Raw genomic sequence first — 25,949 nt, 5'->3', positions numbered from 1 at the left:
GACAAGGGGCAAAGCCACTCATCCATATGGTGTCGAAGGCAGCCCAGCTCCAAGGCTGCCAGATGAGTCCTTCTCGCTTTGTCTGGTGGGGCTCAGAAAGAGCTTCTGACCCTGAAAGGGTTGTGTCTGTCTGTGTGTGTGTGTGTGTGTGTGTGTGTGTGTCTGTGTGTGTGTTTGCCGTCTTGCAACCCTTTCAAGAAATGGTTACCTTTATGCCACAACAGCTGCGAGAATATTGCTAGCGAAGAATTGGAAGAAACAAGATTTACCAACTATCGAAGAATGGCAGATGAAGATGACAGACTATATGGAACTTGCCGAACTGACCGGGAGACTCCGAGACCAGAGAGAAGAGATGGTAGAAGAAGATTGGAAGAAGTTTAAGGAATATTTGAAAAAATATGTTAATATTTAAATCTTAGAATAGCTTTGGAAGTGGATATAGGCGGTAGGGTTAGAAGTAGAAGATAGTGTATTTTATAAGTTTTTTATGGTTAAAGTAAGTGGGGGGGGGGAGAGATGGTTAGAAATTATGATATATGTAAACTGGTAAAGATGAAGTAAAATGAAAATCAGATAGGTGGGACTTGGGGAAGCCCACTTAACAATGTTTAGAAAAATAAGGATATGACAAGAATTTGTTCGTATTGTTTGTCTTTTCTGTTTGTGTTTTTTATTTGTGTTATAAAATGAATTTAAAAAATGGGGGGGGGGGGGAGAAGAAGAAATGGTTACATCCACTGTGGTCTTTGCTTGAGATTCAGAAGTGGCTGAGAATGCCAAGGCCTTCATTTGATCAGCAGATAGAAAACATATGAATTTGAGTCCAACCAATCGGCTGCATTTCAATTCAGCTGTTGGTTTGGGAAATGAAAATTAAGTACGTTGGCATTAAAACAGTGAACTGTACCAATTCTTCCCTGGTTCCTAGACTCAGGATCTCAGGCTCAGGAGGCAGGACCGGAGCCAGACCCTATGCAGGGCAGGTTCAATATATTCCCAGGTGCGCACCCCACTAATTTAGCACTTCAGTGCAAAACCAATCAGACACACCCCTAGGAATTATGGGAGTCTGGTTCATTCCATGCTTGTGGTGGGTGGGGTACAGCATGACCTTTCTGTATTGGACTTCTTTCTCTGCACTGCTTCAAGGAAAGCTAAAATTCATGGATATATAATTTCATGCAGCCTGGGGCTATCAATGGCTGCTGGCTATGGTGGCTCTGGTCTGTCTCCCCAGCTGGAGGCAGTAATGTTTCTGAATCCCAGTTGCTGGGAACCACAGAAAGGGAGTGTTGCTGTTGTGCTCAGATCCTGCTTGCTGGCTCCCTTTTAGTGTAGCTGGCTGGCCACTGTGAGAAAGCCACTTCCACCCTGCAGAGGAGGAGGGGTTGCGGGCTTCACGCCCCCACGCGATTGGGGGAATCCCCAGCTGCGTCACCCCCTGGCCAGCCAATCGGCTGGCTCTGGGGGTGTGGCCTGCCCTATTTAACTGCAGGCGCGGCCGGGGATCTCCCTCTTTTCCTGCCTACCAGCTGTTCCTGTTTCCCACACTCCTGCCCTTTAAGGTTTTCGTCTTTGACCTTGGTTGGTCGCCGTTAAGGGGCCTGGTTGGAAGTTATCCCACTTGGCAAATTGGCACCAGCCACTTGGTTTTCGCCTACCTCGTAGCAAATCGCCACAACTTTCTTGGTATTGGCGATTAGACACTGGTATTGGTATTGTTTTGTAGATGGAAGAGGGGAGGAAGCGCCATCACCTGCCCCGCATATTGAAGGGTAGTCCGTAAAGGATTCTGGGGGGCGTGGCCCTGTCCGAAGCCTATGGAGGTGAGGGCCTAAGGCATGCCCCCTATTGGTGACCCCGGGGGAGTTCCTAGTTGATGTGCATCAGCTGGACTCCCCCTACTGGTGGTTAACCCTTCCCAGACTTCAAGCGGAGAGGCTGAACCGGATATAGTCAGTTAGGACCAATGCCTAAGCCAATACCGCTCATCACCTGTAACCAATAAAGTTGTGACCTTATTTAGCCCATTAACCTTAATAATTGTGCTATGTGTCTTTATTTCCACGGGGGGCGGGGGGCGGGGGACTCTCCACGCAACAGGATGCCGAACTACATGGGCCATCGGCCTGATCCAGCAGGGCTCCTCCTATGTTCTTATAATTTCTCATCTGCTCTGGCAGCAATTGCCACTTTTTTAAAAAGAAGAAGAAGAAAGAGATTGCCTTAGATATTGCACAGAATAAACAGCATAAACGGATAATTATGGAATGCTATATAAATGCTGAGAACTTGCTAATTAGCACTCTGGTTCCTGCTCGTGGTGCCGTCTGTGAATGCTCCTTGATAGGGGTTCTTAACCCTTCCTCTCCCTTCCCCGCGTCTCTCTCCCCAGGTACCTTCTTCCCTTCTTCATCATTCCTTCAGGGAATTAGTTCTTTGGTGTGTGATAATAGGCGCTCATATAAATAGATAGCAAAGACCTTGGTAATGATGGCTGTTTCCAAGGAACACTGCGGCAAGAGGGAAGTGTAAATAACGGTGTTGATTAGCTGGATCAATACAAGCCCAAAATTAAAACGTGGTCACGGCAAGCCTCTGAAAGCAGGTAAAACATGTCTGTTTCCCAGAAGGGACAGAGTGATAGATTCCCCACTATGTACATATTAGCAGTGATTGCACATTCCAAGATAGAGAAGGAACATGCCACATCATATAACAGGATTGTTTTTGTGGTGGTGATTTTAACTAAGTTGGTGGTTTTAACTAAGGTGTATTTATAATTATTTGTGCGTTTCGACAATGTGGCAGAAATGGCTTTTGTAAAATGCTTAGAAGCTTACTTGGGGAGGGATCATTTTGCTATGTATTTCCTCTCTCTCTCTCTCTCTCTCTCTCTCTCTCTCTCTCTCTCTCTCTCTTTCTCTCTTTCTCTCTTTCTCTCTCTGATGTGTGTGTTTGTGTGTGTGTCAAATTCTCCAACCGTTCCGGCCAGTTTTCTTGACTCCTTTACATGCTTTTTCAGAAAGAAGCCCCGTCGTATTGAACTGGGCTTGCTACTTATAACTGTGTTTAGGATGGCAGGTAGCTTTTGTGAGAAGTTAGTTTTCCCTTTAAGAAATAGCACACACACACACACAGCTTAAATGAGTCACATTTCCTCTTTCTCTCGTTCTCATTTGGCCTTTTCTTCAAGTTTAGAGCAGCTTCCATGCACCAGGCAAGTCTTTAGCCTTGACACTTGAAAACGTGGCTGCTCTCCAGTTTCAATCTGGTTTCCCTGGAAACTCCAAAGCCGCCTGCTACTTAGCTGTTTGTGGGAAGCCAGAGTTGAACCAGCAGCAGAGGTGGCTGGTACCAAGTGGGAGTGCGAGGGAGCAAGGCAAGGAGGCCAACAGTATGTGGACAGCGCAAACTCAGCCTAGTTTAGTCCCCCCCTCTCCCTCCTTGCTGAGCTCTAAGGGGCAACACGGAGACTAAGAGGAGGAAGCCATTAGGCATAAAATCATGGAATCAGAGTTGGAAGGGGCCCCCAAGGATCATCTAGTCCAACCTCCTGCAAAGAAAGAATCTCAGCTAAAGAATCCATGACAGATGGCCATCGAACCTTTGCTGCATCACACTGACTCTAGATCCTTTGCACATGTACTACTGGCAAGCCAGGAGCCCCCCATCTTACACTGGTGTAACTGGCTTTTCCTGCATAAGTGCAGAACCTGAAATTTGTCCCTATTGAAATTCATGTCGTTACTTTGGGCCCAGTTCTCCAGTCTGTTAAGATCATATTGAATCTCGATTCTGTCTTCTGTGACATTAGCTACCCCTTCCAGTTTGGTGCAGACCCTCCCAGTGTCCCTATTTTCCAGGGGTGTCCCTAATTTAGAGAAGCCGCCCAAGTTTCTGGTTTGATCCTGGAGTGTCCCACTTTTCCTTAGGATGTCCCTATTTTCATTGGAGAAACGTTGGAGGGTATGGAGTTATCCGACCCCTGAGCCATCTGAAGGCAATCCTGTATACGAAAGGTTTTTTAAAAATGTTTAATGTTTTATTATGTTTTTATATATGTTGGAAGCCGCTCAGAGTAGCTGGGGCAACCCCAGTAAGATGTGTGGGGTATAAATAGTAAAATTATCATTATGGATTGGGCCGTCCCTATTTTCATCAAAGAAATGTGGGAGGGTATGTTGGCGTCATTACGAAGGTGAGGGCGAATTTGTCTGGATGGCTGGAAGGAAGCTATGGTTGAGAGGTGACCCTCTTGGCATATGACCTTTAAGACCTTGTCCTGCTCTGTCCCAGTTCCCAGGCTGGCCAGTTTGGTCACGTAGCAACGAAATGGATTATCAAGCCAGGTCCTCTGGAGAGTGCATGGCAGGAGGAAGCGAATAAAGCAGACTTTCAAACACCCTTTCAGTTCTGATTTCATTAAGAAGGCTTATGCGTCCTGAGTCAGAAAAGAGCCTCTGTTTGCTGTTCCAAGGCCTCCCAGATTTAGTGGCCTGGTGTTTGTGATTAAAAGGATTATGTTGCCGCTTTGCAATGGGTTGTATAAGATCCAGTGTGGTGCCTAGATTTGTGCCATGACTAGTGGAAGGTGTTTGAAAGCATATAAAGTTGTAGTCAATGCTAGTCTTACAGCTTGAAATGCGTGAACCAAAGGCAGCCCTGCTTTCAGTCCTGACAACAGAGCACTTTGCAGATGGAGGCCTGCAGCTCAGAGTGAAGGTCTGAACCTGGGAATACAGTGGTACCTCGGGTTAAGTACTTAATTCGTTCCGGAGGTCTGTTCTTAACCTGAAACTGTTCTTAACCTGAAGCACCACTTTAGCTAATGGGACCTCCTGCTGCCACTGCGCCGCATTAGCACGATTTCTGTTCTCATCCTGAAGCAAAGTTCATAACCTGAAGCACTATTTCTGGGTTAGCAGAGTCTGTAGCCTGAAGCATATATAACCTGAGGTACAGTGGTGCCTCGCAAGACGAAATTAATTCGTTCCGCGAGTCTTTTCGTCTTGTGCGGTTTTTCGTCTTGCGAAGCACGGTCAGTCGCAACTGCACCTCTTCAAGCGGTTTTAAGAAAAAAGGAAACAAACTCGCAAGACATTTTCGTCTTGCGAAGCAAGCCCATAGGGAAAATCGTCTTGTGAAGCAACTAAAAAACGAAAAACTCTTTCGTCTTGCGAGTTTTTCGTCTTCCGAGGCATTCGTCTTGTGAGGTACCACTGTACCACTGTATATTTATCTGTAATGCAGTCTTGGGGCCACTGTGCAGCATTCTTTCTCCAAAAGCCAAAGTCCGCCTTGATTTGTGATGGTTTGCTCAGCATCAGCCACCCAGTTGTTGGGGGCAGTGTGGTGTAATGGGTAGAGTCTTGGACTATGACCTTGCAGATGAGGCTTTGAATAGTGCTCAGTGGGTGACCTTGAGTCAGCCACTACCTTCTCTCAATCTCACCTACCTCACAGGATTGCTGTGGGGATTAAATGAGGCGGGGGAGATCCATGCACACCACATCAAGCTCCTTTGAGAAAAAAGGTGGTCAATGCAATAAGTGAACAAACCCAGCTTTGAAGTCACGACTCCTTCTCTCCTGTTTCTCCCAGAAAAACCACCTCGGATGAAGACAGCAAGCAGCCAGCCCAGGGCGTGACTCACGTGGCTGCCCAGCCAACCCACAGACCGATCTGGGAGGAGACAGTGACTGTGGAAATGAACAAGGAGAAGGCCGGAGAAGAAGGTGTGCAGTGCAGGAAAGGGCCACGAGGCGCTCTCCTCTTGGGGGTGGGAGGCCCTCTAACGTGGTAGCTTAGGCCCAGGCTACAATTAGGCCCTCTGCTACAATTTAGCAGAGTAACATTCCCCTCTTTAAACTCAGCGGATGCGTTTGCTCAGGCTCGCTAAAGCCTCTATAATAACTGTCCTGGTATTTCCCCCTTATTCCCTCATAAAAGATAAGACAGGACACAGTCTTCTACAAAGGTATAAAAAGGTTTACTCACATATCATTCTGTTCACAATCGGATCCCAGAAGGCAGACTTAGCTTAGAAAAGTAACATGCACCTGGAAACTATCTCATAAGAAGACAGTCCCTTTGTCCTCTCTTGGCTGGAAGCATCTTTGGCTAAGCAGATGTTGCTTCTTTGATGCATGTAGTCAAAGAGAGAGAGATGGCTGCCCTGCCCTGTGCTTTTGTCATTACCTGCACAGGTGAGGCCATGCCCACCTCTAGTCACATGCAGAGGAAGTCTGTTCCAGCCCAGAAGAAAACAGAAAGTTTACCTGCTGGCTGGACAAACATTCCTCCCCATTTGTAAACATGTTCACTCTAGGAATGTTGTACTTGACTGATCTTGTGTTTCACATCCCACACTGTTTACTGCTGATTCATCATTTATCTTCTATCAATGTGGACGTTGATGCATATTCCACCACACAGGGCTGTGCATGGCTAACAGAAAAGCTATTGCATGCCAAAACACACCCTGCTGCTCCTAGCAGCACACACCAGAGCAGAGGCAACAGACCTCTGGCCCACAGGCTGTTCAGCCCCTCAGGCCTCCCCAGTTTGGTCCACGAGGCCATTTCAGCCAAGCCACGTATATGAAGCCAGGCAAAGGCAGGGCTGAAAGGGGCTTTGCAGGCGCGACACATTGGCTGGGTCTGCAAAGCCCCTTGCCCAGCACTTCCCAACCACCAGGCACAAATCAGCTGTGGTGCCTGCATTGCAGTGGGTGGATTCTATGATTCTGAGTGCCTTTGGAAAGAAAGAAAAGGTTCCACTTTTTTTGCAATCTCTCTTATTACAAATTTTGAAATAAAAACAGAGAACAATAAAAGGGTATCCATAGGTTCTGAGAAAAGACATTCAGTACGATGACATTGTCAATATTACCCAAGCAGAGGTTCAAACAGAAAGCAATGTCTCCAGAAAAAATATGGTGTCTGTGTCCCATTTCTTCCTTTCTCAGGAGCATAACAAATTAACAGGTGCAAAAAGCACTCACTCTTAGAAGGAAGCAGTTTCTATTCAAAGTGTGTTGTTGAATGCAAACTCAATTCTCTGTAGACACTAGAGTAAGAATTGCACTGAACGCAGAAGCCTCACCTTCAGTCTCTACAGGCCCCACTTCCTATTAACACCAGCTTCTGAGATTTCCCTGGCATCAAATGTTGTTGTTTTACACTGGAGAAAGATGGCGGCATGAGCATTGTGCTAGAGGCACTCCAGCTGTAAGCACGGGTGAAAAGGTGGCACCTTAAAAGCCTGCTGAGCTTGTTTGACAAAAATGAGCATGTGGGGATGGAGTCTGTGACCTTCCAGATATTGCCAGACTCCCGCTGGCCCCCAGCTAGCATGACTAGTGGTTATGGATGTTGGGTACTGGAGTCCCATAGGGCTAGAACCCTGCTTTTTCAAAAAAGGAAAGCGGAGATCTTTTGAGTATTGAATCCTTCAGCTGACACAGAATTGCACGCACCTATGCACACTCACACACAGAGAGGAAGACAGAGACAGTCATCTCCCAGCTCAATTATCTATCTGATGGGGAAATGATTGTGATAATTTTTACATTTTTCCAAGGCAGTGGCCATGTGCCCTGGTGACTTTATCTTGATCGTTCCAAGCTGAGCAATGTTATGTGGGTAATTGTAGCAATGCTAATGGCATTAGCGCCCACAATTAGATTAATGCCAGACTCTGGCGAAACAAAGCCAGTGGCAGCCAGACAACCCACTCCTCGTAATTCCATTACAGCTGTTGCTTAAGTGAAATAAAGCAGTGCTTGATGTACTCCTCTACCTAACCTAGCCTGGAACGATTGAGAAAGACAAGAGTCTGTATTCTTTCAGGGTCAGACCCTTAAATGGTGCAAATCAAATTCAGATGAGCCGTTCATTTACACAAGCCAGAATATATATATATATATATATATATATATATATATATATATATAGGGGGGGAGAAGCTGGCTGTGTGCATACTTTTTGTCTTGCAGCCTCAGTCTCCATCTGTCCACTGGCATAAATAAGTCAGTTCAGTCCATTGATTGAGGCCTGATTCAGACAATGCTTTCAAAGGGCGAAACAATGTCGGTTGGAACTGAGTGTGTGATGAAGGGCACTTGATGACTCCATCATGTAGCCAGGTAACCAGTCAGTCTATGACCAAACTGAAGGAGTGCATTAATTGAAGTACTGTAGATGGTGCTGTCAGTCTTGTTGGGCGTTCCGGTCCAAGATGGTGCAACTTGCCTGAACTATTGGCTGTGGACTGTTGCTGGACTTTGCCGGTGGATCATGTTTTGGACCTAGACTGATGATTTGCGAGTAACCTGGGCTTATATGGACAGCACTACTATTGGAACCCTGCTCTTGGTGAGTGTTTTAGCAAGAGGCTTATACTTAGAACCACAGAATCTACAGAATTGTAGAGTTGGAAGGGACCCTGAGGGTCATCTAGTCCAACCCCCTGCAATGCAGAAATCACAGCTAAAGAATCCCTGACAGATGGCCATCCAGCCTCTACTTAGAAACCTCAAAGGAAGGAGAGCCCACCTGCTTTTACCCTCAGAAATTTCTTCCTAACAAGAGAGAGTACAGTATTTGTAACAAAGGGGATGACTTACTTGAGGTGTATGCGGAAATCCTAGCAGTGGCTCACCCTCTTCTCTGAAAATACCAAGCCCCTGGTGAAGGTGTGTGTGTGTGTGTGTGAGAGAGAGAGAGAGAGAGAGAGATTTCAGTTTAGCCCTAAACCAGGCATGGTCAAACTTGGCCCTCCAGATGTTTTGGGACTACAGTGGTACCTCGGGTTAAGAACTTAATTCATTCTGGAGGTCCGTTCTTAACCTGAAACTGTTCTTAACCTGTGGTACCACTTTAGCTAATGGGGCCTCCCGCTGCTGCCGGGCCGCTGGGGCATGATTTCAGTTCTCATCCTGAAGCAAAGTTCTTAAACTGAGGTACTATTTCTGGGTTAGCCGAGTCTGTAACCTGTAGTGTCTGTAACCTGAAGCATCTGTAACCCGAAGTACCACTGTACAATTCCCATCATCCCTGACCACTGGTCCTGTTCGCTAGGGGCGATGGGAGTTGTAGTCCCAAAACATCTGGAGGGCCAAGTTTGGCCATGCCTGTCCTAAACTAAGCCATCTCAAAACAAACTCCCCAAAGGCTTGTTTCTCTTTCAGGGCAACCTGAAAGCATTTTGCTCTCTGAGGCAGAGCTGCAAATGGTGAGCCCACCCACCCCAGGAGCCACCAATGTTTTGGGGCCAGTTGCCACATTTGTAATCTTGAGAGTGTGCTCTGGGCACCAGTCAAAAACATGTCTGCCACAGGGACACAGCATTACACCGAATGCCTGCAAGCATCTAAAAGGAAAGGGGGGCAGGACTGTGAAACAGTGTGAGCATGCTTGCCTGTCAGTGGGAGGAAGGTACCTATGTGCTGTGCTCCTGCTCTCTTCTCGCTCATATAAAGAAGCATTTTGCACCTCTTCTCTTTTTTTAAAAAAAGATATTTATTAGGGTTTTCCATTTTATGGAAAACAAAGGGGGGGAAAAGAAAAAAATTAAAAAGAAAAAATATTAAAAACACATAAATTTCATAACTTATTTTTCAATAACATATTTCCCTGACCTCCTCATGCCTCCCCTTCTTGTATTCCAGTTCAAATTGTTCATCCAGCAAATCCTTATCTCATAGCATTACAGCTAAAAACCTTATTTTCTATCCATCTTCTTAACTTATTGTAACTTATACTTATATACAAAGAAAAAGAACTATTTTTTCATATTCTTTTGTACCATTACAGCTAATAACCCCTTAGTTTCAATCCAACATCACTCAATATTCCTTAATATTACAGTATTTTTGCAAATAGTCTTTGAATTTCTTCCATTCTTCTTCTGCCGACTCTTCTCCCTGGTCGCGGATTCTGCCAGTCAATTCTGCCAATCCCATAAAGTCAATCAACTTCGTCTGCCATTCTTCCAGAGTGGGTAGATCTTGCATCTTCCAATACTTTGCAATGAGTATTCTTGCTGCTGTTGTAGCATACATAAAGAAAGTTCTATCCTTTTTTAACACCAATTGGCCGACCATGCCCAAGAGAAAGGCCTCTGGTTTCTTCACAAAGGTATATTTAAATACCTTTTTCAATTCATTATAAATCATTTCCAAGAAAGCCTTAATCCTAGGGCACGTCCACCAAAGGTGAAAAAATGTACCTTCATTTTCTTTACATTTCCAACATTTATTATCAGGCAAATGGTAAATTTTTGCAAGCTTGACTGGGGTCATGTACCACCTATATATCATTTTCATAATATTTTCTCTTAAGGCATTACATGCCGTAAACATTTTGCACCTCTTCTCTGTCCAGAATGGATGGGATGATGGGTGTGCAATCTTGGCACCCAGGGGTGTTTAAGTGGGGCTGGGGTGTTCAATACAGGAGAGGCTGATCCTCTGCCAACAAGACCTGAGCTTGAAGAGCAAACATCTCTTGTGCATGGGGGATTTTGGCAGGGATATTTATGTAGACTGTTTGCAGCAGGTGCTCTGGGAGGTCCTGGGGAGCACACTAGTGACCCCTGACACACAGCATCCAAGGCTAGTCAAGTGACTTTTGCCGTCTGATGCAGAAAATTCCACAAGCACCTCCCACCCCCTCTCTAGCTGGAGAAGCAGCAGCAATTATGATGAATTTAAAAGCCATTGGGTGACCTTTCATGATGCCTGAAATCGGTAGGCTGAGGTGGCTGCCTCATTCGCTTGATTGGGCCTTTACAGCAATGCAGGCTGTGTGGGATTCATTGTATTCTTTTGCAAAGGCGACCTTGGCAAAGCAGAAGTGGAATTATTCTGCCGTACAGAGAGGCTCTGTCCCTGGGCCAAGGGAAAGAGTGGATGAGGGGCCCAGCAGAGTCACAATAATCCCCCGCCCCGTGCCCTTTGACACAAGTGTAATAACCATAGTGGGCCAACATCCCCGCAATTTTCTGGAGTGTGACTGAAGTCAGGGAGCAGCTTGAGTCTGCCGTGCATCAAGATGAGAAGAACAGAGGAGGGAGGGAATGTGAAAGAGGGGGGGGAGAGTGTGGTGGGCAGGTTTGTTGGCATATCATCAGCGGCTGATCAGAGGTCTATTCAGGTGCTGTTGCTTTGGTGATTCCCCCACACCCTCCCCTCACTGATGGGGTCACACCGAAAGCAAGCTGCTGTTATTGAAGAAGGATCTGCAGCTGGAATCTTCCTTTGTCAAGCCTCCTGTGAGCAGAGTGACTTGAGCTACAAGAGATAATGAAGAGGGATGGGGATGAGACATGTTTGCCTCATGGAAACCATATTGAGGGAGGCACCAGAGCAACAGCTTTATCCTGACTTTGGACCAACAGCAGAGCCGGTGACTTCTAAATTGTCATTTAAAACAGACAGGAAGTTGCTGCCCCAATGCAGCAAGCTCCTCTTCCTCCCTAAAAAATAAATAAATCAGGATCTCCCCAAATTTCACTTCCTGTTCTTGCCCCTCCCCCTCCAAAAAACACCACACAAAATTGAGATAACCTGTGATTTTGGGTTACTGTGTACAGTTTTGGTTGCCGCACCTAAAAAGAATACTGCAGAATTGGAGAAGTTTCAGAATAGGGCAACCAAGGGGGTGGAGTGACTCCCCTATGAAAGAAAGGTTGCAGAGTTTGGGACTTTTTAGTTCAGAGAAAAGGCGAATAAGAGGCAACATGATAGAGGTGTATAAAATTATTTTTTAAAAAAATCCAGAGCATAGAGAAAGTGGATAGAGAAAAGTTGTCCCTCTCTCCTATCTCTAGAACTCATGGACAGCCAAGGAGGCTGTATGTTGGAAAATTCAGGACAGATAAAAGAGATTACTTTTCTTAAACCATGGAACTGGCTCCCAGAGGAGGCAGGGTTGGCCACCTATGGATGACTTTAAAAGAGGATTAGACACATTCCTGGGGAGAGGTCTGTTGATGGCTCCTAGCCAGGCTGGCTCTGTTCTGTCTCCGCAGTTGGAGGCAGCAATGCTCCTGAATGCCAGATGCTGGAAACAGCTGGAAGGGGAGAGGAATCTTGTGACTGGGTCCTGCTTGCTGGCTTCTCTATAGGCAACTGCTCAGCCACTGTGAGAACAGGATGCTGGACTAGGTGGTCCACTGGCCTGATACAGCAGGCTCTTCTTGGGTTCTTATGCTCTTATTTTATGGGGGTTTGGGTCATCTGAGGACTACTGGCCATTTCCTACACAATGAAGCTACTTAACAAATAAGTCAAACAGTCCCTTCAAGAAAAATAGTAAAAATGAGCGTCGCAACCCCAGAGTCGTCCATGACTGGACCTAATGGTTAAAAGGTAAAGGGACCCTTGACCATTAGGTCCAGTCGTGACTGACTCTGGGGTTGTGGCGCTCACCTCACTTTATTGGCTGAGGGAGCTGGTGTACAGCTTCCTGGTCATGTGGCCAGCATGACTAAGCCACTTCTGGCGAACCAGAGCAGCGCACCGTTTACCTTCCCGCTGGAGCGGTACCTATTTATCTACTTGCGCTTTGACGTGCTTTCGAACTGCTAGGTTGGCAGGAGCAGGGACTGAGCAACGGGAGCTCACCCCGTTGCGGGGATTCGAACCGCCAACCTTCTGATTGGCAAGTCCTAGGCTCTATGGTTTAACCCACAGCGCCACCCGCATCCCTATAGCCTGCTTATTCTCCTGTTGTTCTGTTTTTGGTGGTCAGCATTGGTTATTTCTATTCTATGTGCCCTTTATTTAGAAGGTTCCTTCTCTGTTTGTGGATTTCATGTTCTGCTTGGTCAGAGCAAGATTAGCACATTGTCAAGGTTCCACTCCTTCCCCCAACAACAAAAAGTGTGAATTGTGGGGTAGATGGAGGAGAAAACAGATAAGGTTTCATGGTGGGGTCAGTCAATCTAATTGCAATAGGGCCACACTTTGCTGATGAGCTATGTGTATCTTAAGCAACAAGGCACCAACATTTACAGCACTGCCAAAGAGCAATAGACTACAGTTCAGCACCAAGGACAGCAGCAGTGACAACTGGGTGCCCCTGAGGATTTTAGGGCATTTTCACAAGCAATGCAAAGAATAACATGCCAGTGGAAGAGGGCTATTTTTAATCACATGAGCCTTTTGCCTTGATGCTTGTTGATTTCAGTTTAGAAATGTGGGAAAGTAATGCCAACATTTTGTGGGAGGCGAGGGTTGCAAATCAGAGCAGGGTTGTGTAAACAAATGACTCGCCTCAATTCACACACTCTTTTTGCCATATTTTGCAGCAAGCCTTGTTGATGTTCTCATGAAAAGAGTTAAGTGAACTGCTCCCATTGCTCACCCTCACACCTTAGTCCTTCATCACTTTGAACACCTAGAATTATTATTATTAATTATTATGATTATGATTTATGATTTATACCCCGCCCATCTGGCTGGGTTTCCCCCGCCACGTTGGGTGGCTTCCAACAGAACACTAAAATACAATAACCTATTAAACATTAAAAGCTTCCTTAAACAGGGCTGCCTTCAGATGTCTTCTAAAAGTTTGGTAGTTATTTTTCTCTTTGATATCTGGTGGGAGGGTGTTCCACAGGTTGGGTGCCACTACCAAGAAGGCCCTCTGCCTGGTTCCCTGTAACCTTGCTTCTCGCAGCGAGGGAACCTCCAGAAGGCCCTTTGCGCTGGACCTCAGTCTCTGGGCTGAACGATGGGGGTGGAGACGCTCCTTCAGGTGAAGAACTTCCCACCTCCCCCTTCTCCCAATTTCACCCGGTGGCAAAACAGGAATAGGAGTGGGGGCACCAGCCAGTTCTCTCTCCCCCACCCCATTTCTCCCTTGCACTGCTTGGATGCCTAGGAGAAAGCTGTCATAGCAGCATCCTGGGTGCAAGAAGCCCCAGGGATCACTAAGTTCAACATTCATCCATTCATTCATTTTAGATTAGGGGAGACCCCCCCACTAAACCCTAGAAATTAATAAAAGGTAGGATTTTGATTATTTGGAGTACTGAAAGAAAGATTGTGTCATAGTCCTGTGCTGTCACCCATGGCAGAGCTCAGTGGAGGGAAAAGCCAACCAACCAGTTGAGTCTCAAGGGGGTACTTGCCTGGAGGCAGAGTCTGCATACCAGGTCCAGTCCAGTCCTAAGGTCAGGACTATCTCAGTTCGCATAGTCAGACGATCTGTGGGTAAAGCTGAGGGTCCATGGTCACGAGAAGCAAGAAGCTGCAAGGTCTGGTCAGGAACGAAGAATGTTGTTTCCAGCAACTGACTGAGGCTGGAGACCCTGCTTAAGAAAGCTGGAGCCAGCTGGTTCTTATCAGGAGCAAGAAAGGATCAGGCTCCTTCAGGCTGCTGCTCAGCAGGTGAAGCTGACTCCTGGCCCATGACAGATTGGAGGCCAGTGGAAAAATACAGACTCGGCTTCCTTTCCAAGCCAGGGCTTCACCTGGGATAGAGGCATGGACCTGACAAAAGGTGCTGATGGTCCATCTAAGAGGAATCTTGGGCCTGGGCAGAAAGAGGTTGCCATAGTGATGGGGTGTGGGTTAGAAGTGACAGGAAGAGAGAGACTTTAGAGCAAGGTGTGCTGGGAGGAAGAAAGGGGAGAAGAAAGACTGGGCTCCATCTTGGGCAGACTGGCTGAAGGGAGGCTGGGAGAGAGGCCTTGGACTACAGAGCTGCACTGGTGTGGGGAACAAGTCCCTCTTGAAATGACCCTGCTGTAAGATCCGGACTCCCTCCATGCAGACAGAAGGTATAAATAGATGACTAAACCATATTCCTTAAAACTATGGCAGTCTTCACTGTATCTCAATTCTCCAGAGCAACACAGGACCCCATATGAGTGCCTGGCATCCCAGCCCCCCACCCTGGGATCTTGCTACTGCTCCACAGTGAGTGGGGATGGTGCCCAACTTTTGTAACAATATTTATATCCTATCTTTTCTCCAAGGAACGCAAGGTGGCATACACACCTCCCTCACCATTGTATCCTCACAACAACCCTGTGAGGTAGTTTAGGCTACGAGACTGTGACTGCCCCTCACTGGGAAAACTTTCCAGGCTTTTTTTCATAGCATATGTTGGATCTCTGGATGCTGAAGATGCAGATCTACCCCCATTCTTTGCAAGGAAGTTTGTGGAATAGCCTCGTCCAACCTCGCAGGGTCAGGTTTTGTGAACTGTAAAACAATGGAAAACTAATAATAAAACCTTCTCTGTTCTTCACACTAGATGATGGTGATGATGATTAGGAGATTCCTATACCAAATCTGATTAGCAGCAAGGCTCAAGTGAGCTACCGCCCTTAATTGGTAACATTGATTTTTGCCTCATCTGCTTGAGAAACTCATCAGCCTTGATAAAAGCTATGAATGTACATTAGATTAGTTAATCAAGTTGAAGATCCCATGTGGGCCCTTTCAATTTGAATGCTGGTGGTATAGGAACATAGAAGTTGGCGGGTGCCATGTCAGGCCAGGGGTCTGTCTGACAGCATTTTCCTCTCTGAAAGACAGCAGTGCTTCGTGGTTTCAGAGAGAGGCTCTTCACAGCCTACCTTGGTGATTCCAGAGATGGAACCAGGGCCCTTTCCATGCAAAGGAAGGACTCCACCACTGAGCTGCATCCCACAGATAATTTTAATAAAGTCTTGGGGCAAGGGGTTCATTAGTTTTAAATGCATGGTGAGGATGTAGCATAAATTATCCTTCTACCTTTCCTAAAGTCAACCTATAAAGAGTTAGTGCAGTGTGATGGTTAGTGTCTGGTTAGGACCTGGGAATCCAGGGTTCGAATCCCCACTAAGTCATGAAGCTCATAGGTGACCTTGGGAGCCAGTCACTGCCTCTCCCAGCCTAGCCTACCTCACAGGGTTGTTGTGGGGGTTAAATGAGGAAAGAGAGAACCATGTGCTCTTTGGAGAATAGGTGAGATGCAAAAGCAATACAATGCAGTGTTCTGCTTCACATAAAAATAATTGAAAATCCCCTCCTGCTTGGTGCACATTGGCCCTGAGTGATTTTAATTACATATGCTAATGAGTCTGCCTCCTTTTCTTTCTTTTCCAGGCATTTCCCTGATCGTGGCCGACAAAGACACCAAAGAGATCTTGGCCAAATACAGCCTCCCTGTGAAGTACCTGCAACCCTTTCACCACTACCACTGTGCCCTAGTGCTGGTAAGCCACATCCCACAATCTGCTCCCGTTATCTGCCTGGCTGTCCAACCTTGGGCATTCTCAGCCCACGCCTAACTTAAGGTTCAGAAAGGGCAAGTTGTGCCATCACCATAGGCCTGGATCGTTGTGGAAGACATAGATGGTTGTTCACATGTTTGGTTGCTGGGTTCCATTCTCTCTGGCCATTAACCAAGCCAACTGGAGGCAATGTGAGTTGAAGTTAAGCCATGTCTGGAAGGCTGCAGGTTCCCCACCTCTGTTCAGAGTGCTGCCTCCTCCTCTGGGAAACTGCCCACATGCTTTGATGGTTGGGGGAGGCAGACTGGGGTGCAGAGCCTCAGGTCCTGGGGGCCAAATGTGACCCTTCAGGCCCCTCTGTCTGATCCTTGGAGCTCTCCCCAGGCCAAAGCTCAATTACTGGGCTTTGCACACACACACCCCTCCCTGAGCGTTTTTTAGAATATGTCTGCTAATGCCTCTTCTTTTTTGGATGGAGGTTAGAGAGGGGAGTGGGAGTGTGTGCACACAGTTGCCTGCCAGGCCAAGTTAAATGTGGCATGAGTTGCAGTGCCCACTTCTGCCTGTGGCCTCATCCATGACTGGCCTGTGGCCCTCAGACAGTTGCCCAGACAGGAATGTGGCTCTTGGGCTGGAGAAGGTCCCCACCCCAGGCTTGGATGATCTATGCAAGCAATCTAAAGGCCTGGCCTGTATGTGCCCTGATAGGTTGCTATCCATCTTCAAAGATGGATTGTCATGAATAAACAAGAGCTTTACTGTAGAGAGCGGGAAACTGGGACGCGGGTGGCGCTGTGGTCTAAACCACTGAGCCTCGGGCTTGCCAATCAGAAGTTCAGCAGTTCCAATCCCCACTACGGGGTGAGCTCACGTTGCTCATCCCTGCTCCTGACAACCTAGCAGTTCGAAAGCACGACAAAATGCAAGTAGATAAATAGGTGCTGCTCTGGCAGGAAGGTAAACAGCGTTTCCATGCACTGCTCTGGTTTCGCCAATAGCGGCTTAGTCATGCTGGCCACATGACCCGGAAAAACCGTTCGCGACTAGACTTAACTGTCGGGGTCCTTTACCTTTACCTTTAGGCATGTCTGTGTGGCTCACAGGGCTCTCTCCAAGTTTCCAGCCTCTCACCTGCTCTGCTTTGCACCCTCCTTGAATATTTTTGCCTGGCCTCGAGCTCTGATAGTGTCTCTCGCTTGCCCAGATGGAGAACAGGGAGGGCTGTGTGAGAATATGAGCGTATGTTGCTCCAGCCACTTTTGCTTGTGGATCCACACACCACTGTGGATAAGGGACATGTGGATGAGCCCTCATTCTACTGCATGGAGAAGAGAAGATGTTGCTGCAGGGAGTTCTCACCTAGCCTCTTCCTTGATTTGCTGTGCTCCCATTTGTTGGGAATTTTTCTGACACAGAGGACTATTTCGAATGCACCATCTGTCTTCCGAGACAGTCTTCTTCTCACCTCCAGAGGAGGCATCTTTACTTTCCCCGCATGTTGGGATCCAACCTCCTGGTGTTGTTGTTGTTTAGTTGTTTAGTCGTGCCCGACTCTTCATGGACCAGAGCACGCAGGACACTCCTGTCTTCCACTGCCTCCCGCAGTTTGGTCAAACTCATGCTTGTAGCTTCGAGAACATTGTCCAACCATCTCATCCTCTGTCGTCCCCTTCTCCTTGTGCCCTCCATCTTTCCCAACATCAGGGTCTTTTCCAGGGAGTCTTCTCTTCTCATGAGGTGGCCAAAGTATTGGAGCCTCAGCTTCAGGATCTGTCCTTCCAGTGAGCACTCAGGGCTGATTTCCTTCAGAATGGATAGGTTTGATCTTCTTGCAGTCCATGAGACTCTCAAGAGTCTCCTCCAGCACCATAATTCAAAAGCATCAATTCTTTGGCGATCAGCCTTCTTTATGGTCCAGCTCTCACTTCCATACATCACTACTGGGAAAACCATAGCTTTTACTATACGGATCTTTGTTGGCAACCTCCTAATTCCAGGCTTACACACTACATTCTGCAGCAGCCTCACTCACAAAAAAGCGTTTTGTTGAAGTTCATTGGGGTCAGGCCCAGGAAATCTTTATGCAAAGGCAATAATCCGTGATGGGAAAATGTTTCAGGTTTTCAAAGCCTGAGAAGTCAGAAGCATGTGCTCGAGTAAATGTGGTAAGCCAGAGCCCTGGGGTCCCTTTAAGAGAGGGGAAGGGCCATCATCTGCTTCGCCTGGGTTTGAGCTCTGACATCTCCAGGCAGGATGGAGTGAGACCTCTTGTCTGAAACCCTGGAGAGCCATTTCCAGTCAACATAGATCAAGCTGGTCTGAGCCAGGCTGCATTCACATGGCAGTTTTGCAGTCAGGGGAAAAACAATGTTGTCCAGGCTTGTAAAGACTGCAGAAAGAATAATTGGGTGCACTCTTCCCATCTTGGAACAAATCTATGCTTCCAGGTGTCATAAGAAAGCTACAGAAATAGTGCAGGATAGTGCGCACCCTGGAAACGATCTCTTTCAGCTTATGCCTTCTGGAAGAAGGTAAAGATAAAGGGACCCCTGACCATTAGGTCCAGTCATGGCCGACTCTGGGGTTGCGGCACTCATCTTGCTTTATTGGCCGAGGGAGCCGGCGTACAGCTTCCGGGTCACGTGGCCAGCATGACTAAGCCACTTCTGGCGAACCAGAGCAGCATCCAGAAACACCGTTTACCTTCCCGCCAGAGTGGTATCTATTTATCTACTTGCACTTTGGCGTGCTTTCGAACTGCTAGGTTGGCAGGAGCAGGGACCGAGCAACGGGAGTTCACCCAGTTGCGGGGATTCGAACCGCTGACCTTCTGATCGGCAAGCCCTAGGCTCTGTGGTTTAACCCACAGCGCCACCTGCGTCCCCTTCTGGAAGAAGGTACAGGGTTATAAAGACTAGGACTAGCCACCTGAGAAACAGTTTCTATCTAAATGCGATTCCGGTTTCAAATGCAGTGTAAGGTAGTCTCTGTGGGAGTATATTGTATTGTTGGTTTTTGAATGTCTGATGTATATTTTTTTAGTTTCGTTGTTCTGTATGGGACAATGACAATAAAGATTATCGTATCGTATTCTGTTTTCATGACTTTCCCCTAACTAAGCATAAGAACATAAGAAGATCCTGCTGGATCAGGCCAAGGGCCCATTGAGTCCAGCATCCTCTTCTCACAGCGATCAGCCACATGCCCACTATGGGAATCTAGGAAGCAGGACCCAATCCCAAGAGCAGCCCTCTGCTCTCCTGGGGCTTCCAGCAACTGGCACTCAGAAGTGTTGCTGTCTCCTTCTGTGGAGGGCAGAGCGGAGCCATGTTGGCCATAGCCAACAATAGCTTTATCCTCCATGAACTTGTCTAACCCTCTTTTAAAGCCATCTACCTGGTTGCCCTTGCCGCCTCCTGCCTCCACAGTGTTTGTACTCTGGGAAGAAGCCCTTTCTTTGAACTGTCCTGAACCTCTCCCAACTCTGTAGTACAGTATCCTTTTTTAGGTGAGACAACTGGAACAGAACCCTGTGAAGCCCCTTCTGGAACCGTAGAGGAATATAGTGCAAGTTTAGGACTCTTTTCCGCTTCATGTGCTTCCAGAAGAAAATCCATATGGGCCCCAAAGTCCTTCCCTCACAGCACCCCTGAACCTGGGACCTTTGGAACTGCTCCTTTGGGTCTGATGGGGCGCTGCCTTGCCCATCTGCCCTCAGCCAGCCCCCATCTGCCTGCTGCCTACTTACTGTACATCTGGTCCAGGGTATAGCAGTGGCTGTCAGTTTCTTCCTCTCCCCCTGACTCAATTGCTGCCTTTGTAGGGAGGAGGAGGGGGACGAACCTAAAACTCGTCAGCTCTGGGTAAGGTGGGCTTGTCTTCCTCTGCCTCAGAAGGAGCCGCTGCATCCTGGGCGGGGGGGGGGGAGAGGAATTCTGCATTTTTGTGAAGGTTTCACGCAGCGCAGAATGTAACGCCTGTTAATTTCCTCCCTCTCTGCATTAAAAACCTGACCTTTATTCCATACGCCATTTCCCCTCATTTGAGCAGTGATTTTTAAGGAGAGCGCTTGTATTGATGAGGTAATAATGATTAGCTGTCTTGTGGTGTGATTGCTTCAAAGTCCATTTGCAGACTCCAGTGGCCCCAAGATTAGCTTCCCATGCGGTTCTTTGTGTTTCTCTGGCTGATTTATTCATGATCCCAAATGGTCATCCAAAGCTGCTGGCGGCCCAAGCATGGCTGCTTTACTCACATTGAAGAAATCTGTAGGGGGTCACCATTTTGTGGCAAGTCTGCTTATGGGTTTGGGAAGAAAGGGCAGCCCCTCACAGCCCTCAGTTCAGTGTTGGTGCTAGGAATTGTAGTGGCACTGGGAACCATAGCTCTGTGAGAGGCAGACTACAGTTTCCAGGACCCTTTGGGGGAAACAGTGTGTTTTAAATGTATAACGTGTACTCAGCCCTCGCCTCTTTTCTCTGCTGACCCAAACATTATTTACTTTTCCCACAGAGGTTGGTGGCAGGTCTTCCTGGGCTGCGAAATGTTTAAATGCCAAAAGGGGAAAGATTGATGACATTGATCTTTCTAGACAGGGCACTCCAGAGGACAATGGGCTTTAATTATCAGTGCCTGCAGTTATGGCTGCTCAGGGCTAACGCAGAGTAATCTGGACTGTTGAGAAACTCTTGGTTTGCTGCCTCATTTGCTTGCTCTCTCTCCATTCCCATTTCACCTTAAGCATTTCGTTCTTTCCCGAACAGCCTAGGAAGAAGGACCCAGCGGGGACCAAGCTGCATGTCACCATAATCCGTAAAGGCAGTCTCATCCCCCGCTACCCTGGAATGAATTACACAGGCTTGGAGGTAAGGCTCAGGCCGGCAAATCCAAAATGGTGGGCGACGTGGAATTGGCGATCTTTGGGACCTCTGAGGAGGTGAGTGGCACCAGGCCAGTGCCAAGACCTTTGGGGTCATATGCCCCGCAAGTGCCTGCAGCTGCAATCCTATTTCTGCTGACCAAATAGATTGGCGACAATTTCGGAACATAGAAAGGTGGGGAATTTTCACACAACATGGGGTGACTTTAAATGAATGGAAACGAATTAATTAAGAAAGGTGTTGACTTGCTGGAATATGTGCAGAGGACAGTGACTGAGATGATCAAGGGTCTGGAATGTATGGATCCTTTCCCTTCCTACCTCCTTTCCTCTCCCAGTTTCTATCCCTGCTTGCTGGAGATCCTGTCTCCATTAATTTTGTTGTATTGGTGGAAATGAGAAAGTGAAGGAATAGGAGGAAACTCTCCTCCATCAGGAATGATTGTGGTTCCTCCCCCCTTTTAAGGTACCTTTTTATATTAAAAAAAAACCCTTAATATTGTTACATAGCACCCCAGTCTCTGAGCAGTGAGAATTTCCAGGGGTTCCAGCACTCACTCTAGGTTTTGTCTCCTTGGAAGGAAGGTCGGTGGAGACTGTGGTGTCTTTAGGATAGATTGTTTTATTTGCAAATATATACAACCTGAGCATAACATGGAGGGGCTCACAGCATGAATCCCCCCCCCCTGATTCTGCTCCTCCATTAGTTGCAGTTGGCCATGATGCCTGGGGCTGATGGGAGCTGAAGCCCAACAATATTTGGAGGATGCCACCTGATCAGGAGAGCTTAACGGGGAGGGAGACAATATTACAGATGACAGGGGATAATACTGGTACTGGTGATAGTAGCTTGATTGATGCATAGGAAACTGAGGAGGTGCCCCAGATAAAGGGCAGGAAACTGCAAGAAGGAAGGGAATGACTCATGGTTTCAGTTGTCTCTATACTAATACTCAGAGTATGGGAAACAAGCAAGATGAATTTGAACTCTTGATGCAAAGTGGCTAATATGACCCTAATAGGCACTACTGAAACCTGGTGGGATGAGACTAATGATTGGAATGTAGAAATTGAGGGGTATAACCTGTTCAAAAGGAATAGACCAAGCAGGTAGGGAGTAGCAGAATCATACATAAAGAATATGTACACTTGTGATGAAATTCATGACCTGGAGCATGGAATACCATGGAAAACAGATTGAGGGCATATGGGTAAAAATTGTAGGAGAGGGAAGCAACAAGGACCTTACAGTGGTGTCAGCTATAGACCGCCAAGCCAGACTGAAGACTTGGGTGATGCCTTCCTGGAGCAGATTGCCAAACATTCAAAAAGGAGAGATATAGTAGTTAAAGGAAACTTCAACTGCCCCGATATCTGTTAAACTCTGCCAAGAATATAAGGTCCAACAAATTTCTCCCTTGCCTCACTGACAATTTCATTTTTCCAAAAGATGGAAGAAGCAACAAGGGGATTGTCTATCTTGGACCTGGTCCTCACCTACAGGGAAGAACTGATTAATAAAGTGGAAGTACTGTAAACCTTGGGAGGAAATGATGATCAGGTCCTCTTGGGTTTCATGACCCAGAGGCAAGGGATAGCTGAGTGTGGTTGGACATGCACTCTAGACTTGAAAAAGGCTGGTTTCAAAAAGCTTAAGGAACTGCTGGGTTAGATTCCATAGCTAGAAATACTCAAAAGATGGGAGTACAAGATGGATGGGAGTTTCTTAAAGGTGAAATATTGAAGGCACAAGGCAGACAATTCTAACAAGAAAGAAAAGTGGGAGGCATCTAAAGAAACCAGTGTGGCTGCATAAGGAGCTTACAGATGAGATGAGATGTAAGAAGGGAATACATAAGAAATGGAATAAATAAGAAGTTATGAGAAGTCAAAGATGCTAAGAAGTAACATTTAGGGCAGAAGTGAGGGGAAGGGTTGATGATTGTGAACATGTGTTAAGAGCAGAACCAGGTCTTTGGTAATCATCGTTCTCTCTGATTTCAGGTATTCCTCAAGGGGATCAATGAGCCTCTGGAACAACCCGACGGCACTGTCTTAGCCGTTGGCCGGATAGTGAACAACGTCAAAGCTTACATGTAAGTGGGGAGAAATCACAACAGGCTGCTAAGAATAGAATCAAAGAACTGTAAAGTTGGAAGGTACCCAAAAGGGTCATCTAGCCCATGGGTCGGCAAACTAAGGCTGAATCCGGCCCAATTGCCTTCTGGATCCAGCCCACGGACAGTCCGGGAATCGCTACGTGGGTCTGATTCTGATCATTTGGGCTGCACCATTCTCCCCTCTCCCTCACACACCACAGTGGCGCCTCCTCCCTCCCTCCTCCTGGCTTCTCCCTGCCCTGCCTAGAGGAGGAAGGAGGCCGGACTTTCTCGGTGCCAGCAGCAGCAGCGCTTGAGCGGCTGCCATTTTAAGTAGTCCCTCTCCGGAGCCCTTTCACACACCGCTCATCATCCCTCATTCATTTCACCCCCAAAAATATAGTCTGGCCCCCCCCACAAGGTCTGAGGGACAGTGGACTGGCCCCCTGCTGAAACAATTTGCCAGCCCCTGATTTAGCCCAATTCCCTGCAATGCAGGAATTCCAGCTAAAGGCACATGAAGGAGGACGGGATGGGACAGGGCAGTCCTATACATGTCTTAATCATAATCCTAAACATCCTTTCACAAGAGGACATAGATTCTGCTTTAGTGCAGAACCTACCAAACATCCCCGGTGAGCAAAAGAGAGCCAATCTCGGTCAATGTAGGCAATACTGAACTAGCTAACTTGAACTTTCCGAACTGCAGCTGTCCAGAAATGAAAAACAAACCAAAATGCATCCATTCGTCAGAAGTCACGCTCTCCCAAATATCGCAGTGCAGTTCTCCAGCCTAGTAGTGTTGGCAAAAATGCATGTTCATATGAATGCACGTATCGTGACTATAGCACACAAAAAATTGTTGTATTGGGGGAAATTGCTCTGCCAAGATGTGCATATTAGATGTGCATCCAAAAAGTTGTGTGTTAGGAGAAATTAGCACTAAAATGCTGGTGAATTTTTATGAAGACTATTTTTAAAAAGCAAATTGATGTGGGAATGTGGAGAAGTGAATTTAAGATGGAAGGAGCAAGAGAATTTGCAATGGACAGACTTTCCCACCCTTGCTTCTGAGAAAATGGGCCTAGAGTTGTGTTGTCATTCTTAGACATCTGGCAATACATTTCTGAAGGTGTAGCTGCAAACAACCCCTATAATTCCATTCTCCCCCTCCCTTCCTCCCTCTGAAGGAAAGAGATGAAGGCCCGGCCGCTTTATGATCACCCGGTCCCAGAGAAGGACATCACCTTCCCAGATCCTCCAACGGAGGCTTTTGAGGTCCCGCAAGTCACCAACCAAGGACACCCGCAGGTACTAACCAAGTGTCGCTTGAAAGTTTTCTGCCTTGGGGAAGGACGTAAGGAGAGATAGGGAGCCTGCTGGATCAGGCCAATGGCCAATCCAGGCCAGCATCGTGTTCCCACAGTGGCCAGCCAAAAGTATCCAGAGGTGGATTTAGGGCAGCACAACCAGTTCCCCCACACTGGGCGCTGAGCAAAGGAGGACACGGCAGAGCATCACACGGAATGCAAGGCCAGAAGTGGAGGGAGCTGGATTTTGGCCTCCCACAGGGCACCACTGAAATTTAAAAGACCAAACACACCCCTGTGCATGGCCCATCTGTCCATTCATCCATATCCATATCCTCCCTCCCTCCCTCCCTCCCTTCCTTCCTTCCTTCTCTCTTGCTCTCTGAGCTCAGGGCTGCACAGAAAGAGGTGGAGGCCCCTACCTGAGGTCCATGGCTAGTGGGTTGCACAGTTGCATTGGAGAGGCTTGAATTGCTCTCCCCAGCATGACTCAGGCACAGCAGGAAGAAATGCTGCTGGAGAGCCCCGAGTGTGCTTGCTTTGTTTGTTTGTTTTGCTCTTCATCCAATTTGTAATTGGAGGGAGGATTTCAGGCTTGCTCACAGTACCTATCCCCCTTTTCAGTTCCTCCAAAGCCTCTTCGTGGACCACATCTACCTTACCTCTTGCATCCCTTCCTGCCAAGATGAAGGAAGCTGCCATCCGAAACAGATTCCTTTTGGCTCCTACAACTTAAGAAACAATCCCTCAGGGGATGAACCAGTGGGGAGGGGGGAAATTAGCCTAAAGAGGAAGACATTTGCAGCCAAGTCCCATCAAAAGGGGGTTCATCCTGATTCAGCTGACAGCCTCTTTGATGAGGCCTGGTGCCAAACAAAGCTGGCAAAAAGGAGGCAGGTTTGGCGGCATAAATGATTTAGCAGAGCCATCTGGGCTGAGAAAATTTATTCCTTTCGTCACACACCCTGTTAATTTTCTTTAAAAGCCCTGATTGAATGTTGGTTTTAAAGAAGGCTTTTCAATTAAATGGCCCAGTGGAACTGGCCAGTCTCCCTTCTCAGCTCTTTTGCAGATTTGTTGTGTAGTATTAAAAAAAGCTACCTTTGCACTGATTGGCAGCAGCTATCCTGGGAGGCAGTGGCATAGCGTGGGGGGTGCAGGGGGGGCCGGCCGCACCGGGCACAACATCTGGGGGTTAGGGTTAGGGGGCGCAAATCCACGGGTTAGGGGGCGCAAATTACTTGCCTTGCCCCGGGTGCTGACAACCCACGCTACGCCCCTGCTGGGAGGTGCTGTGGTCTAAACCACAGAGCCTTGGGCTTGCTGATGAGAAGGTCGGCAGTTCGAATCCCCGCGACGGGGTGAGCTCCCGTTGCTCAGTCCCAGCTCCAGCCAACCTAGCAGTTCGAAAGCACGCCAAAA

The 25,949-nt window shown here is 47.4% G+C and overlaps 1 protein-coding gene across 5 annotated transcripts in view; it reads left to right on the top strand.

Annotated features, from left to right (window-relative positions):
- Window positions 1–25,949, top strand: part of CCDC33 (coiled-coil domain containing 33) — a 154,606-nt gene that overhangs the window by 38,067 nt on the left and 90,590 nt on the right. For all 5 annotated transcript variants that reach the window (XM_083630314.1, XM_083630315.1, XM_083630316.1 and 2 more), the window contains 5 exons: window positions 5,608–5,741; window positions 16,112–16,221; window positions 21,003–21,104; window positions 23,123–23,214; window positions 24,408–24,528. In XM_083630314.1, coding sequence (XP_083486440.1) covers window positions 5,608–5,741; window positions 16,112–16,221; window positions 21,003–21,104; window positions 23,123–23,214; window positions 24,408–24,528 — 559 coding nt within the window. The remainder of the gene's footprint in view (window positions 1–5,607; window positions 5,742–16,111; window positions 16,222–21,002; window positions 21,105–23,122; window positions 23,215–24,407; window positions 24,529–25,949) is intronic.

Source organism: Podarcis filfolensis (assembly GCF_964270895.1).
Source record: "Podarcis filfolensis genome assembly, chromosome: 9".
NCBI lineage: Eukaryota > Metazoa > Chordata > Lepidosauria > Squamata > Lacertidae > Podarcis > Podarcis filfolensis.
This window is presented reverse-complemented; position numbering and strand designations above follow the sequence as displayed.